Source organism: Bison bison, unplaced genomic scaffold (assembly GCF_000754665.1).
Source record: "Bison bison bison isolate TAMUID 2011002044 unplaced genomic scaffold, Bison_UMD1.0 scf7180017864518, whole genome shotgun sequence".
Lineage (NCBI taxonomy): Eukaryota > Metazoa > Chordata > Mammalia > Artiodactyla > Bovidae > Bison > Bison bison.
This window is the reverse complement of record NW_011495071.1, coordinates 19,687,636-19,703,517: the sequence shown is the minus strand read 5'-3', so window position 1 is coordinate 19,703,517 and position 15,882 is coordinate 19,687,636. Positions and strand designations below refer to the sequence as shown.

The window sequence follows — 15,882 nt, the reverse complement described above, 5'->3', positions numbered from 1 at the left end:
CAGGGCGGAGAGGAGCGGCCGGGAGTCTGAGCGATGGTGCCCGGCGAGGAGAACCAACTGGTCCCGAAGGAGGTGAGGGGCCGGCGGAGGAGGCTAGGCCCAAGGCCTGCGGCCGCTGCCAGCAGCGCAGGCCGGGGGCGAGGGGCGGGCTGCGGGCCCAGCTCGTGGGCTGGCCCGGCCGTGGGGGAAGGAGGAGGTGTGTGGTGCGGGGTTGGGGGGTGGTGCATGGTGGGTGCCGCGAGCAGCTAGGAAACCGGGCTGGATCTCGGGGGTCGGGGGAGCGGAGACCTCTCCCCTTGGATTTGTGGTGCTGGACAATAAACGGAGTGGACTGGAAGGAATCTGGTCCTGCTCTAGGGGGAGAGGGTAGCTTAAGTATTTAACATATTGAGCCAAGGTGGAGAGGTAAATTCAAAGAAAAAATTCTGCAACAGTGGCCGATGTGCACGACGGGGTGACGGTGCTGCTTCTGGTTTTGACAGTGGCATAGCTCTCAGGGCTTGTGAAATCTACGCCCAACTTGAGCTTTGTGCGAGGGCAGTTAACTGTTACGACTTTTTTGAACTCCTGTTTCTTACTTGGTGGTACTAGGGGCCTGCCTAAATGAGGCCTACCGAAGATCGTTGAAAAGTAGTAAATGTGACTTTCAAGTAAAGGTAAGAGGTAGCGAAGCATTACCATATGGAGAGTTGAACTACTTTTTGTAGTTGGGTTGTGTATGCCAGTTTGGGTGACTTCTTACATTCTTAAAAGCAAGTGATATGAGAAGGCTTGACTTCTTGGCTTCTCTTGAATAGCAGGAGAAGATTAATGATAGAATCCAGCACTGGCCAGTGAATTTCAATATATTAATAGTATCTCTGTTGGCTTTATAAATATCTTCAGGGTGTCCAAATGTGTATTTTTAACTGGCTGATCATCAGGCGAATGCTTTGGATTTTTATTTCTCATATACCTCAAATAGATGCAAGTGTCGGTTGAAATTAGCTATATCGGATCTTGATAGTTTGGGATGATCTTAAAATTTTTTAATTCTTTTTTTTTTTACCTTTTTTGGTTGCTTTGTAGCTATTTGTTGGTACTTGAGCAAGCTCTGACACTGCAAAAGTATTATTGGAGTTGTGTATAAGTGATAGGAATATTTTCCCAACTTTATCAGATGATTGTTTTGCAAGGACAGTTTTTTAAAACTCAGTTCGTATGTGTCAGTATTTATTCATCAAGCACCATCTGCACAGAAAATAATAAACATGAATTAATCAGAATTCTTACCTTGGGAACTTCTAAGGCTACTAAGAAAGGTAACATTAGTATTCATTGAGCTCAAAGTAGGGGCTAAGCAATTTTCTACAAAAGTAAACTTTTATGCAAGGATGAAAGTGATAGATACTATGAGATATTAAAAATGAATTTTCTTTTAGAGCTACACAGTGCTGGTTTTCATTTCTGTGAAAAGCAAAGTTAGTCCTTTCTTAATTTTTTGACCATTAGAAAATATTGGTGGAACTTTGCTTTATGAAAAGCTCAATATTAGGTTTATTTCCCTAATAATTTGGTTTATAGAAAACATGATATAGATATACTTCAACAGGAACATACCTGCAAGTGCTGCTTTTACCTTTTGGATTTTAGAGGTTAAATGCCTCACTGATGGGTGGGAAGGGATTTGGTGGGTGGGGGGAGGGAGATCCAAGAGGGGAGAGATATATGTACACATACAACTGGTTTACTTCCTTGTACAGCAGAAATTAACACAATATTGTAAAACAACTATACCCTAATAAATTTTGTTTTTTAAAGATTAAATGCCTCTCCTTTAAGACTAATTCCTTTACTTGAAGCTTCAAACTCGTCCTGACTTCTGACTTTTTTGTTTCTTACTCCTTCTCAATCACGTGCCTTTATTTTCTATTCCCCAGACTCATCTTCAGTCTTTTCTTTTTCCCTGACTCCTTTCATGATTCCTGGAAGCATGCACACTACTCTCAAATCTCAGGTCTGTCATTTTGTTCACTAGTTAAGTGGTTCATTCTTTTTTGATGGCCATACTTCTCTTCTTTCCTGCTTCTCTTCCTTGAGTTTTCTTTTGCATTTGATACTTAAAAAAAAATCCTTGATTTTAGTAATACTGTATTTTGGGGCCTTTTTCTCGAACCTGTTTGTCCTATTTGGTCACTCATTTGGTCAATGTCTTTCTCTTTTTCTGTGTCTTTAATTATCACTTTTGTCTGATCTTTGTCATCCTTGTCTGATAGAAGTAGAATTATATAGTGTTAAAGCTGAGAGCACATAGTGATGTGATCATCTAATATTATAACTTATGCGCCTTCACTTTTACAGATGAGGAAATTAGGGCCAGAGGATTGAAAAGGACTTGTTCAGGGTCACATAATGAGTAAATAAAGGACAGAGCTAGGACTAGAACTCACATCCCCTTGATTATACTCTTATTCTACACATCCCTCCATGTAACCTAGAGGCTCTGTGAGAATGGTTTGTAACTCTCTAACTATATTTATTATGTGAAAATAAATTACAGAATTTTAAAATGTCTTGGTTCTGTTCTAATGGCTTACTACCAACTATATGGACAGCTTTGTCTTTTTTTTTTTTTAAGGGAACCTCTGACCCTTATTAGATTTAGATATATTGATAAAGTATATGCATTTATGTGTGTGCAGTTGTTGAACGAATAATATATTATTCTGGTCCTAGAAGCTCAAGGACAAAACTGTACCTTAGACTGCTGAAGGCGGCAGCTAAGTGTCGTGCAGGGCTTGGCAAACTACAGTCCCTGGTCCAAATTCAAACTGTAGCCTGTTTTGTTTGGCTCAAGAGTTAAGAATTATTTTTACATTGTCAAATTGTTGAAAAATATCAAGATAATAATAATCTGTGATACATGGAAGTTTAGATTTCAGTATTCATAAATAAAGTTTTATTGGAACACAGCCATGCCCATTTTTTTTACTATTGTCTATGGCTATAGTAGAGTTAAGTAGTTGGTACAAATGCTGTATACAGGATACATTTGAAGTTACTTAGCTTGGTGTTCAAGACTTAGTATTGATACAGTTTGATTCTGGCCACAATCTGCCCTTTGAGAAAGCTTATCTCTTCTCCTTCAAAGCAAGTTTTTAATGTAGCCAAACAGGTTTTTCTTTAACTTGCTTTTCACTTCTATTTGTGCTGCCTCCTCTTTCCTACTTCTGCCCACCAATTCAGAACATTCATACACCTCTTTCCTTAAGTATCTCATATCTCATTTATTCTTAAAAAACTTTTGTGACCATTTAACCTTAAGGATTTCTCCTTCTTAGAAGACTTATATACGAACAGAATTCATTTGCCAGTTAGTAAATAGTGCTTTGTGTCATCTATTATGGGCTTCCCTGGTGGCTCAGACGGTAAAGCATCTGCCTACAATGCGGGAGACCTGGGTTTGATCCGTGGGTTGGGAAGATCCCCTGGAGAAGGAAATGGCAACCCACTCCAGTACTCTTGCCTGGAAAATTCCATGGATGGAGGAGCCTGATAGGCTACAGTCCATGGGATCGAAGAGAATCAGACATGACTGAACAGCATCACTGGTTCACTGATCATCTATTATAGTCTCAACTGTATTTTATTAGTATTCATTATGGATGTCTTGACAGCAGAGATCTTATGTGTCTCTCACCCGTGCTTTTTTTTTTTTTTTAATATGTACTATAGGTTTAGGTTTGCCTAGGTTTGTGAAGATATAGGTTAGTACCTTGTTTAGGTTTGTGTAGGTCTGGTTTGTCTAGGTTTGACAGACCTAGACAGTGTATTAAAAAGCAGAGACATCAGTTGCTGACAAAGGTCCATATAGTCAAAGCAGTGGTTTTTCCAGTAGTCATGTATGGATGTGAGAGTTGGACCATAAAGAAGGCTGAGCACTGAAGAATTAATGCTTTTGAATTGTGATGCTGGAGAAGACTCTTGAGAGTCCCTTGTACAGCAGGGAGATCAAACCAGTCAATCCTAAAGGAAATCAGACCTGAATATTTATTGAAAGGACTGATGCTGAAGCTCTAATACTTTGGCCACCTGATGAGAAGAGCCAGCTCATTGGAAAAAACCCTGATGCTGGGAAAGATCAAGGGCAGGAGGAAAAAGGGACGACTGAGGATGAGATGGTTGGATGGCATCACTGATTCAGTGAACATGAGTTTGTGCAAACTCCAGAAGATTGTGAAGGACAGGGAAGCCTGGTGTGCTGCAGTCCGTGGGGTCCCAAAGTGTCGGACACAACTGAATGACTGAACAACGACAAACTATAGGTCTAGGATAGTGTCCTTTCTGAAGCAGATCTTCAGTAATATTCATTGATCTGGTTACAGGGTTGCAAGGAAACCAGTTTCTAACCAATTTCCCCTGCTTGGATGTTTTTCATAACATCCTTGGCAAGCTGTTTTCCAACCTCAGCTTGAATACCTTCATGACATCTCGGGTAATATCTTTGTCTTTTGAGAAATCTGTTTTAAGTTTTTGAGCTGAGAGAAGTCTAGATCTCTATAACTGCCATCTGTTGATTGTTGGCTCTGGACAGCAGAGAAATTTTCAGTCATTTCCCAAAGGATAGCTTTTTTCCATTGTTGAACATGGGGGAAGGGAGTAGGAGGACCAAGCTCTGTTTTAAAGTCTGAGCATCCTCAGTTCTCTAAGTGTTTCTCAGCTTGCTCTGTTTTAGACATAATCCAGTGTTTTTAGTATTTCTTCTAATTTTATTGTATCCAGAGGAGAGCAAAGAGAGTGTGGTCTGTTCTGTGTGGTTAACAATAAAGCTTTTCCCCTCACCTTTTCACTCTTCTGTTTGTCTTTGAATTGTTGTATGTTGATGTTGACTTTGAGATCTTTGGCTTTTAATATCATTCCAATTTTTATTTATTGCTTTGTTGCTTTTATTTTGTTTCCTTATAAAGAATTTGTGACATTAATATTTGTTGAGTACTCACTGTACATTGCTGTATGCTGCCATACAGGGATTATTTAGAAAAAGTAGAAAAAAATTATTTTTTCCTCAAGTATCTTATGGTATAATTAAGGATATTACAATGTACCTAGTGGTTTTAAAATAATACTTTCACTATAAGTGAAAAGTGGTGTCCAAGGAAAATATAAATGTAGAAAGGATGGAAAAGTGAAAGAAAAGAATATGTGATTCCATATCTCAGTGAATTTTTTTCTGCTTCTCTTTTCCATGTAATAATCACTACTTCTCTTATTGTGGAGCACAGGCTTAATTGCCCCACAGCAGGTGAAATCTTCCCAGACCAGGGATTAACCCATGTCTTCTGCATTGGCAGGTGGGTTCTTAACCAGGGAAGTCAATGAACACTACTTCTATCTGGAACTAATGATGATACTAATAATCCAAAATTTATTGAGCTTTTATTAAATGTCACATACTGTTATATGTGCTTTGTGTATATTAACTCATTTGAACTTCACAATGACCTCATTTTTCAGGACCATTGATATTGAGAGCCCCCAAAACATTAAAACAGCTTGTTTTTCATCTCTATTGTCTTTTTTTTTTTCAAATCAATTCCATCAGTATCTATTGTGGAGCATGTCAAATGAATATTCTTTTAATTTGTATGGCTTCAACCTTTGATTGTAATTTACATGTTTTTAATATCTCAAGCCCTGACCTCTCTTCCAGTTTCAGATTTCCACCTGCATACTGGATATCTGTAGTTGGTTGTACTCTAGGACCTACAGATTAAATACGTGTAGTATCAACCTCATTTTTCTTTCCTCTCTTCTTAGTCCTCCTCCCAGCATAATTCTTTGTATTCTCTTATTCAGTTAGTGTCATCATCTTCTGTTTACTTAAGTTAGAACATTTTTTTAACTCCTCCTTTTTGCGTATATAGTTAGACCATCACTTGCAAGATATCTTGTATCCTTATCTTTCTCTTCATGGCTCTGCCTCTGTCTGTTGTCTCATTTCAATATAGGCCTTTTAAATGGTCTCTATGCTTCTAGGCTCTTTTGTTTAATAACTGTCTTCTCCACAATAGCCATTACTTTCTAAAACACATGAGATTATGACTTACCTGTCTTAAAATTTATAATTATTACTCTCTGGTTGCAAATCAAATACTAGATACGATGTATAAACACTTTGTGCCAGACACCACTAAACAGTTTACACTCTTTCTCATTTAATGCATGTAAAGCTCTTTAAGCCGGCTCTTTCACTGTGTATTTGTAGATAGATAGGAAGTATGCTTAAAGAGTAAGTAACTTCCTCAAAGTTGTATAGCTGTTTGTTTCTGGGTCACATTGGCCTTAAGTAGTAGGAAAGTCCTTCATAATATAGTCTCAATTGATTTGTTTTTTTACAATTAATTTTTATCAAAGTTATACATGCACATATTTAAAAGAGTTGAATAGCTCTGCTGTACAGATTCCCCTCCCCTTCCATTTTAGGCTCTCCAGAGGCAACCACTTTCAACTCATTCTTCAGATATTTATCTCCACATTTCAGAGTAGTGTTCCTGTCATTTTCCTTCGTGATTTTTCAGTTGAAGAAATTGTCTACTGACTTCCCACGATGGAAGTTTAGGCTTACTACTATCCCCAAACACAGAGACACACTTCTCATTTCTGCCCAGTCATCCCAATGTTGTCAGATTGCAGGTTGTTCAGATACGTAAAAGTTCAAAGTTTATGTCAACGTGACTGTATACATAGTTGAACTTTGTAGTTTATAGTGATTATTTTCCCTTCCTGTGTAGCATTTTGTGTTTTCCATGAATTAATACTTTCTAAAAATTTACTTTTGCTTAGTTTTCTGTGTACTTATCATGAATTTCACCAGGTGCTTCTCACCTAAGGATATTGGCGATGTTGGGTAGGTGAGCAAGGGCAGTAGTGTGCTTCTGATGTCTAGTGAGCAGAAGCAAGCTATGCTGCCGAGCATCGTCCTAACTGCACCAGACAGCCTCCTACAGCAAAGAATTCTGTTGTCCACAATGTCAGTAGTGCTGCTGTTGAGAAACCCTGAGTTAGTCCAAACTCTCAAGTGTATAAATCTTCTCCTCATTATGTTCAAACCTACCAGTTTCTTTGGATGAATTTTCTCGAATTGCAGCTGTTGTCTTAGATTTACGCTTATAATCATCTTAGTTTCCCGCAGGTCTCTCTAGGAGTTCCTGGTTCCGTATTTGATGCCTTCATCTTTCTTTGTGTTCTCATTTTGGGGGACCATTTTCAGTAGCTTTCAGGATGGGCTGTAATTTTTTTGAGACTTCACGTCCTTAAAATGTTGTTTCTGTTCTCTTTGTAGATAGTTTGGTGGGCAGGGAATTCTTGATCAGAAATATTTTTTCCCAATTTTGAAAACATTGCTCCATTGCTATCTTTTTTTCAGTGTTGCTGTTGAGACATCAGATGCCTAGAAGATTTTGAATTTTATTTTTCCTCTGGAAGCTTGGAGACTTTTCCCCTAGAGTTCTGAAATTTCTGGATTATGTGTAAAGGTCTATTTGTCTCCATTTCTGCTGGATTCAGGGTAGTCTTATTCAATCTGAAATTTATCTTATCAGTTCTAGGAGATTTCCTTAAGTCATTTCTTTGGTTTCTTCCCCTTCGTTTTCTCTGTTTCTCTTGAATTCCTGTTGTTTAGGTATTAGGCCTACTGACTGGCTTCTCTAATTTTCTTCTGTGTTTACATCTATTTTCCATTTCTTTCTTTTTCCTCTGCTTTCTGGGAGATTTTTCTCAACTTTATCTTCTAATTCTTCTACTAAGGTTTTATTTCTGCTATTAATGTGTATAATTTCCAAGTACTTTTTTTTCCTAAAAAAGTTTAAATGGTAATATTCTTTTCGTGGATATAATATCTTTTCTCTCATAGGGAATTATTGATACGTTTCTTCTCTGAATATTCTCTTTTCTCCAGATTTCCTTTTTCTGTTTGTTGGCTTTGGGCTTTGTCTTTTATATTAGATTTTTGTTTTAGATGTCTGGTATTCCTTGGAAGTCAGTGTTTATTTAGAATTCTGAGGGCCCTTAAAAAGCTGAATGGAAGCTCTGCCAGTGAGTGATTATGGTTTTCCCTGTTCACTGGATATGTCTGGATAATTTCCTTGGACTCTCAGTGACAGATTTTTCTCTTGTGCTGAATTGATTTCCCAGAAAAGATTTCTGGTCTGTTCCTTGAAGAGAACAGGCTTTGGAGTTGAGCAGGAAAAGGGAATGTGGGTTTTATCATGACGTACACAAGTGCACTTTCATTTAATTCTGCAGTTTTCAGTATGCATGCCTGCTGAGTTGAGTCTGACTCTGTGACCCTAGACTGTAGCCCGCAAGGATCTTCCTGTCCATGGAATTCTCCAGGCAAGAATACTGGAATGGATTGCCATGCCCTCTTCCAGGGGATCTTCCCGACTCAGGGATCGAACCCAGGTCTCTTAAGGCTTCTGCATTGGCAAGCGGGTTTTATACCACTAGCACCACATGGAAAGCCACTTCCCAGTGTGGCAGCCTTCCAGTTCAGTTGCACCTGGCGTCCTCTTGTCCAAAGACACCTTGTGTTATACTCTCCTGAGGTTGTTTAGTCTCTTGCCAAGAAGGGGTCAAAGAGTAGGAGAGAGGATCTGGAAGTTTTGACTGTTTCTTAAGCAGACTTTGATCTCCTATTTTAGCTTGGACCTCACTCTTGCTCCCAGAGTATCTGAGCCTTTTAGGTTTTTCTTTTTAATTTTTTTTTTAATAGAAGTCTTGAAAAAGGAATACACAGAGTTCCCATATACCCATCACCAAGCTTTTCCTTATGATAATCTCTTCATATAAATCATAGAACACTTATTGAAAGTAAGAAACTAACCTTAGTACAATGCTATTAACTATACTATAGAATTTATTTAGATTTAACTAGTTTTCCACTAATGTTTGTTTTTATTCCAAGATCCAAATTCAGAATACCTCATTCAATTTTGTTGTCATGTCTCCTTAGTTTCCTTTATTTGTGGCACTTTCTCATACTTTTCTTTTTCATGACGTTGACATTTTGAACAGTACTAGTCATTTTTGCAAAATGGCTCTCAATTTGGGTTTGTCTGATATTTTCTCAAGATCAGACAGAGGTTGTTAAAGAGAAGGATATCACAGAAGTGTTATGTCCTTCCCAGTGCATCGTTTGGAGGGGGTGGAGGTGACAGGGTGGTGACGTGTCCTACTGGTAATATTAACCTGTGATCACTGGGTTCAGGGGATTCTGCTAGGTTTCTCCACTGTAAAGCTACTATTTTCCTCTTTAATAATTACTAACTACTTTGAGACCATGCAGATATCCTGTTTCTGCTTAAACTTTTGCCCTCTAGTTTTAGCATCCATGTGTAGATCTTGCTACTGTTAAGATTTTCTCTTTCCCTCATTTCTACATTTATTAATTGGAATTCTTTTGTGAGCAGAAGCTGTCCCTTCTCCCCCATTTATTTACTTATTTATTTATATCAGTATAGACGTACAGATTTTATTTTATTCTTTGTATTATAACCCCAAATTATTGTTACTAATCTTGTTGCTCAGGCTGTTGCAGTCTTGGCCAGGGAAGCTCTTTCTGGTTGGCATCTGTGCTCATCCTTGCTTTTTGAGCACATCTTCACTTTGTGGCACCACGTAATGCTTCGGCCCATCTTCTATTTGCGCTGCCTCAACACTAGGATGAAGCACTTCTCCAAAGAGTTGAGAGGTCTTTTGCTGTAAATGTAAATGTGGTATGTGCTGTAAACCAGGTGTCTTTGTTTTTCGTCTAGACTAATACAGGTTTCAACCTTCTCTTGTGTAAGAGTCATTACCACCTGTTCTGCTTTCCAGCTTCTAAAATCGTGTTTTTGGTTTCCTATGGATTTATGCTCTTTAAAAATTTTCTTTATTCTTGTTTCAGAGATATTTTGGGAAGCTTTAGAGCTAAATGCTTTCGTTCAATCTGTCCTCTTTAACCAGAAATTCTTAATGTTTTTGTTGTCTCCTGCCCCAAGCCAATTTTGTTTTAGCCTCATTTCAGCTACATTAGTGACTGTTCTCTAATGTGCTATATGCTGTCATGTGTCACTTGCCCTGAGTGAATAACATGAAGTATTTTTTTAACATCTGGTTTTTAGGGAGTTTTAAATGGGTGAACTTTGATTTTTACATGAAAACTACTATTTAAGTACTTTCTTGAGTACATTGTTAGGATTGTTGCCTCTCTTTAATTTTCCTTTCTCTGAATTAGTCACATAAATGTTTTGTTTCTTAGTACCAGGTATTGTAATTTTTTGCCAAAACAAAGGGGAGAAGCACAATGTGTTTCCAGGTGACTTGTGTACCATCACCACTAGCCCAAATTGAAAAAAAAGATGGGGTTGAAAATAGGAAGTTGTGAAAAACATAGCATTAAATTTATTTTCAAATACCTATTGTAAATTAAGGTTCCAGAAGACATCTACTTTAAAAACCAATTCATTGGTATTGAGGATCTTACTTAGTTATGACAGTGTAATAGGTGTCATGATATGCAGAGGCATGTTCTTTTATGAGGCTTATTGCACAGATTTAAAGTGTTCTATCCAGGTATTGCTGCTTACAATCTAATTTTCTACGAACCTTGTCTGTTGTTTAAAAAAAAAAAAGTCTTAGCAGGACTTCTCTTGGTGGTCCAGTGGCTAAGACTCCGAGTTCCCAATACAGGAGACCCAGGTTCAATCCCTGGTCAGGGAGCTAGATCTCTACATGCAGCAAGTAAGACCCGGCACAGCCAAATAAATAAAAATCAACATTGACAAAAATTTTTTTAAAGTCTGTGGCAAAATGATTGTGACTAGCAGTGATGGCAGATGATTGGCAAAAACGATGTGGTCTTTTAGATCAAGATTCTTAATATATATTTTTCCTGAGCCTGGTTTTCTGTTAGTATAATGGAAGAAGGGATGGATATAGTTGTAGTGTAAGTAAACAGATGTCTCCTCTCTACTGCATACTTCTGTTTACTTTGTCTCAGGTTTGGGAACAATAGTAATTGCACTACTCTTTTGTTTAATGAAACTAAACTGAACCAAGCATACATAAAGTAGACATAGAGGGAATTCCTTTGTAGCCCAGTGGTAAATACTTTGCCTTCCCATTAACGTAGGGAATGCTGGTTCGATCCCCAGTTGGGGAGGTGAGATCCCAGATGCCTCATGGCCAAAAAAACAAAACGTAAAACAGAAGCAATATAGTAATAGATTCAATGAAGACTTAAAATAAAGTAGCCATGGATATGAACATTTTCATTGATATAAGATTGCCACTGAAACCTACTGTTGAGAGTGTTGAGAGATTACTCTTTGTATGGAGATTACTCTTTGTATGAAACTTACTGAGATCTGTGTCTTGAATTTGTCGTGTTTCTTGTTTGTTTGTCGTTGTTTTGGCTATATCATGCTGCTTGCAGAATCTTAGTTCCCCTGCTGCTGCTACTGCTAAGTCGCTTCAGTAGTGTCCGACTCTGTGCGATCCCATAGACAGCACCCCACCAGGCTCCGCTGTCCCTGGGATTCTCCAGGCCAGAACACTGGAGTGGGTTGCCATTTCCTTCTCCAGTGCATGAAAGTGAAAAGTGAAAGTGAAATCGCTCAGTCGTGTCCAACTCTTGGCGACCCCGTGGACTGTAGCCTACCAGGCTCCTCCGTCCATGAGATTTTCCAGGCAAGAGTACTGGAGTGGGGTGCCATTGCCTTCTCCTACCAGGGATCAAAACTAGGCCCTGTCAGTGAAAGTGCTGAGTCCTAACCACTGGCTGCCAGCTAATTCCCAATATGTTTAAATTTTATTTTTAAAATTAAAAAAAAAAAAAATGTTTTTTGGCCATGCCATGCAACTGTCTCGAATTTTTTATGCTTTTTAAAAGCAAGCTGTTAAAATGCTACCTAAACAGCAAAATCTAGCCTTTCTTACTAGTATAAGAAACCTTTCCTGATTTTCCTCTTCCAATCTAATACCATTTTTCTAACCCTGAAATGCCATAATGCTGTAGCTTTTGACATTTGAAAAATTACACCTCTTTATTATAAGTTAATTCAAAGTCAAGACACAACAGAAAGAGTGCCTGGGTTCAAGTACCAGTTTCTTGACCTTGGGCAAGTTATTTAACTTCCCAGTACCTAAGTTAAATGCGGGTACTAGTAACTGCCTCCTTGGGCTTTTGGGAAAATTGAATGAGTTAATACATATAGAGTGTCTTTTACTTAATAAGCATTCTTATAAGTGTTATCTGTTACCATAAATGTTACTGCCTTCATTATTGTTATTACCTTCATCCTCTATTGGTTTAGGGGCCAGCATAATATGCTATACATGAATATGTATCGATTAAATAAAAATGAAGTCATGTCTTAGTTATTAAATATGCTTAGTTGTTTGAAGTCATGGATCTGATATGACCTGTCAGCATAAATCCTAAATGATTGTTAGATTTGATAGGTTTTTTTATATTATCAAGTAAGACCTGTTTTTACTGCTTTTTAATAATTGAAACATGTAACAAAGTACAGCTTTTAAATGAAACTTTTTAGTTTCATTTAATGTTTTATTTAATTTTATTTAAATTTAATTAAATAATATTATTTAATATATGTTCATTTAATAATATGATCCTAAGAAAAATTGATTTAGAATATATAGATATTTGTTGAAATAACTTACTAGATTAACAGGTTATTTGTTTATAAGATTCAGTGTGAAATGTTGTTTTAAAGCAGGATCCATGTTAAGAATGTTTGTTTCTGGGAGAACTTAATGTGTTCGATAACTCTGACTTTCGAAAACTCTGGAGTATAACCAGTTGACGTGAATAGAAGAACCAATTAACTTGTCTTTTTGGTCAGTTGTATTACTGATTGTGGGCTTCCCAGGTGGCTCAGTAGTAAAGATTTTGCCTACCAAGCAGGACACATAGCTTGTATCCCTGAGTCAGAAAGATCTCCTGGAGAAGGAAATGGCTACCACTCCAGGGCTTCCCTGGTGGCTCAGAGGTTAAAGCATCTGCCTATAATGTGGGAGACCCAGGTTTGATCCCTGAGTCGGGAAGATCCCCTGGAGAAGGAAATAGTAACCCACTCCAGTATTCTTGCCTGTAGAATCCCATGGACGGAGAAGCCTGGTAGGCTACAGTCCAGGGGTTTGCAGAGTTGGACACGACTGAGCGACTTCACTTTGACTTTCCACTATTCTTGCCTGAGAATTCCCGTAGCCAGAGGAGCCTGGCGGGGCCACAGTCTATGAGGTCGCAGAAGTCTGAGACACAACTTAGTGACTTAGTTCAGTTCAGTTACTCAGTTGTGTCTGACTCTTTGAGACCCCATGGACTGCAGCACTCCAGGCCTCTCTGTCCGTCACCAACTACTGGAGTTTACTCAAACTCATGTCCATTGAGTCGGTGATGCCATCCAACCATCTCATCCTCTGTTGTCCCCTCCTCTTCCCACCTTCAATCTTTGCCAGCATCAGAGTGTTTTCAGATGAGTCAGTTCTTTGCATCCGGTGGCCAAAGTATTGGGAGTTTCAGCATCAGCATCAGTCCTTCCAGTGAATATTCAGGGCTGATTTCCTTTAGGTTGGACTGGTTGGATCTCCTTGCAGTCCAAGGGACTCTCAAGAGTCTTGTCCAACACCACAGTTCAAAAGCATCAGGTCTTCGGCGCTCAGCTTTCTTTATAGTCCAACTCTCACATCCATGAGAAAACCATACCTTTGACTACATAACAAACCATAACAAAACCAAACCTTTGTTAGCTACACAACAGCATGACTGTGCTTTAGATTTGATGCTGTGTAATTGCTGTAAGACTTGCAGAGTTGTTCACCTATTAGCAGAAATACAGTGGCTTTCCAGTAGAGAAAAATTCATGGGTAAGTGACATAGTTAAGAAAAAAGATCTGGACTTAAATCTTTCTATACAGCAGGGGTCCCTACAAACCCCAGGCCAGGAACAGACACCAGTCTGCGGCCTGTTAGGAGCTGGGCCACATAGCAGGCAGGGAGTGCCAGGTGAAACACAAAGTCTCCCCCATGCAGCCCTCCCTCCCTCTGTGGAGAAACTGTCTACCATGAAGCCAATTCCTGGCGCCCACAGGTTGGGGACACTGGTGTGCAGCGAGTCTAGCATCTTTGGTTTAACTTTGGGAAAACCATGCCCTTCGTTTATTACCTAAGTGAAATTTTCTAGTGCAACCAAAGCATTGTAGTTTGACTATAAATATCTTTCTTGTTTCAAAGGATATTACCTGTTTTTATTTCATCATAAATATACTTTAATTTTTCTTACTGTAGATTTCTGTAGCTCCTAATACTGTTGAATTCATTCAGTTAAGCACCGAGTTAGTAGCTGCCATGCATCAGAGAATCAAAGATGAATAAGAAATCTGACCTAGTTCTAGATGCTAGTCTAGTTTAGTCTAGTTTGGGAAACAAAAATTTGTAAAGAGACAAATGCATAATGGGGAAATAAAGTGGGACCCTAAGGGAGGGAGCCCAGCTTTACTTAGAGGGTTCTGTGAGAACACTTCAATTGGGTTGCAAAAGATGACTGCCAAGTAAGGAGAAGATAAGAGCTTTTAGTTAGGAAAAATAACATTTCCAACACAAAAGTCTATAATGCATTTTAAAAGTGACAGAAAGTTTGGGGTAAATGCATGGCGTGCCTGGGGTGAATGAGAGAAGATAGTTCTGGCAGATTGTGTCTTAAAATTCTAAAGGCTTTGTGTGCATAAAGGAATTTAGGTTTTTATTGTGTAGACATGAGTGGGCAGGAATTTTTTTTTTTTTGGCAGAAAAAGTTAACAGATTTGTTTATGATTGTTATAAGCAAATTCATTGAAACTGGTTCGTTGGAACATTGTTTACTTGCATGAATGTTCTTTGTCCCTGCATTAATATTAAACATTTACACACAAATGAAAACAGGGCAAAGTGGAATTTGCTCTAATACCTATTCTCTCACCTGGTGGTTTTTTTTCCCCTCATTTGCAGTCATATAACTAGGTACTTTTTTTTGGTTGGTTGTTTTTTAAGAATAAAGTGTTTGCCTTTGTAATGCATCGTAAGTGCATTCTCCACACATGAGTCATGCTGGCAGCATATCCTTTGGCATAGTAGTTATATATTCGATACGGATAACACACAGGTAGGCATTTTCAAATAGGCTAACTAGATAGGTCTCATTTGCCTCCAGAAATGTGAAGGTATCTGCACTTTGGTAGTGTAGATCTGGTTTGAAGTCCTGAACATTTTCTCACACTTGATGCTGGAAGGGAAGTTTGCAAGTGAGAAGTTATGTGTCCTTCCGATTTTCAGCGACAGCCACTGTATGATGCTTATGAAAATGTGGTTTCTTCACCTTTTCAGTATAAGGCATGTTCTTGTGAGCTATGTTTGTAGCCGGTTGCTTTCTTGAGTGCTTTACAGGCATTTGTCTTGGTATATATGTATGTGAAAGTCGCTCATTCGTGTCCAGCTCCTTGTGACCCCAAAGACTGTAGCCCAACAGGTAACTCCATCCATGGGATTTTCCAGGCAAGAATACTGGAGTGGTTGCCATTTCCTTCTCCAGGGGATCTTCCCTGTCCAGGGATCGAACTCGGGTTTCCTGCATTGCAGGCACACTCTTTACTGTCTGAGCCACCAGGGAAGCTCTAGGAGCCATAGTATAGAGAACTGCCTATTTACCTAGCTTTTTTTCAGCAGCTTTAGAAGGCTAGAAGTGGTACTGATACTAGACTGTTGACTGGTAGCAGCTGCCGCAGCAGCAACTAAAAACACTAACAAGAAATGTTTTTAATTAGGGAATTAATTAAATCTTCCGAAGGGTTTCCCCAATCCTC

General features: G+C 38.7%; 1 protein-coding gene across 3 annotated transcripts in view; it reads left to right on the top strand.

The window, feature by feature from the left end:
• The window catches only part of USP47 (ubiquitin specific peptidase 47), a 114,696-nt gene continuing 98,814 nt past the window's right edge, over positions 1 to 15,882 (top strand). For all 3 annotated transcript variants that reach the window (XM_010830624.1, XM_010830622.1, XM_010830621.1), the window contains exon 1: positions 1 to 72. In XM_010830624.1, coding sequence (XP_010828926.1) covers positions 34 to 72 — 39 coding nt within the window. In that variant the 5' untranslated portion in view covers positions 1 to 33. The remainder of the gene's footprint in view (positions 73 to 15,882) is intronic.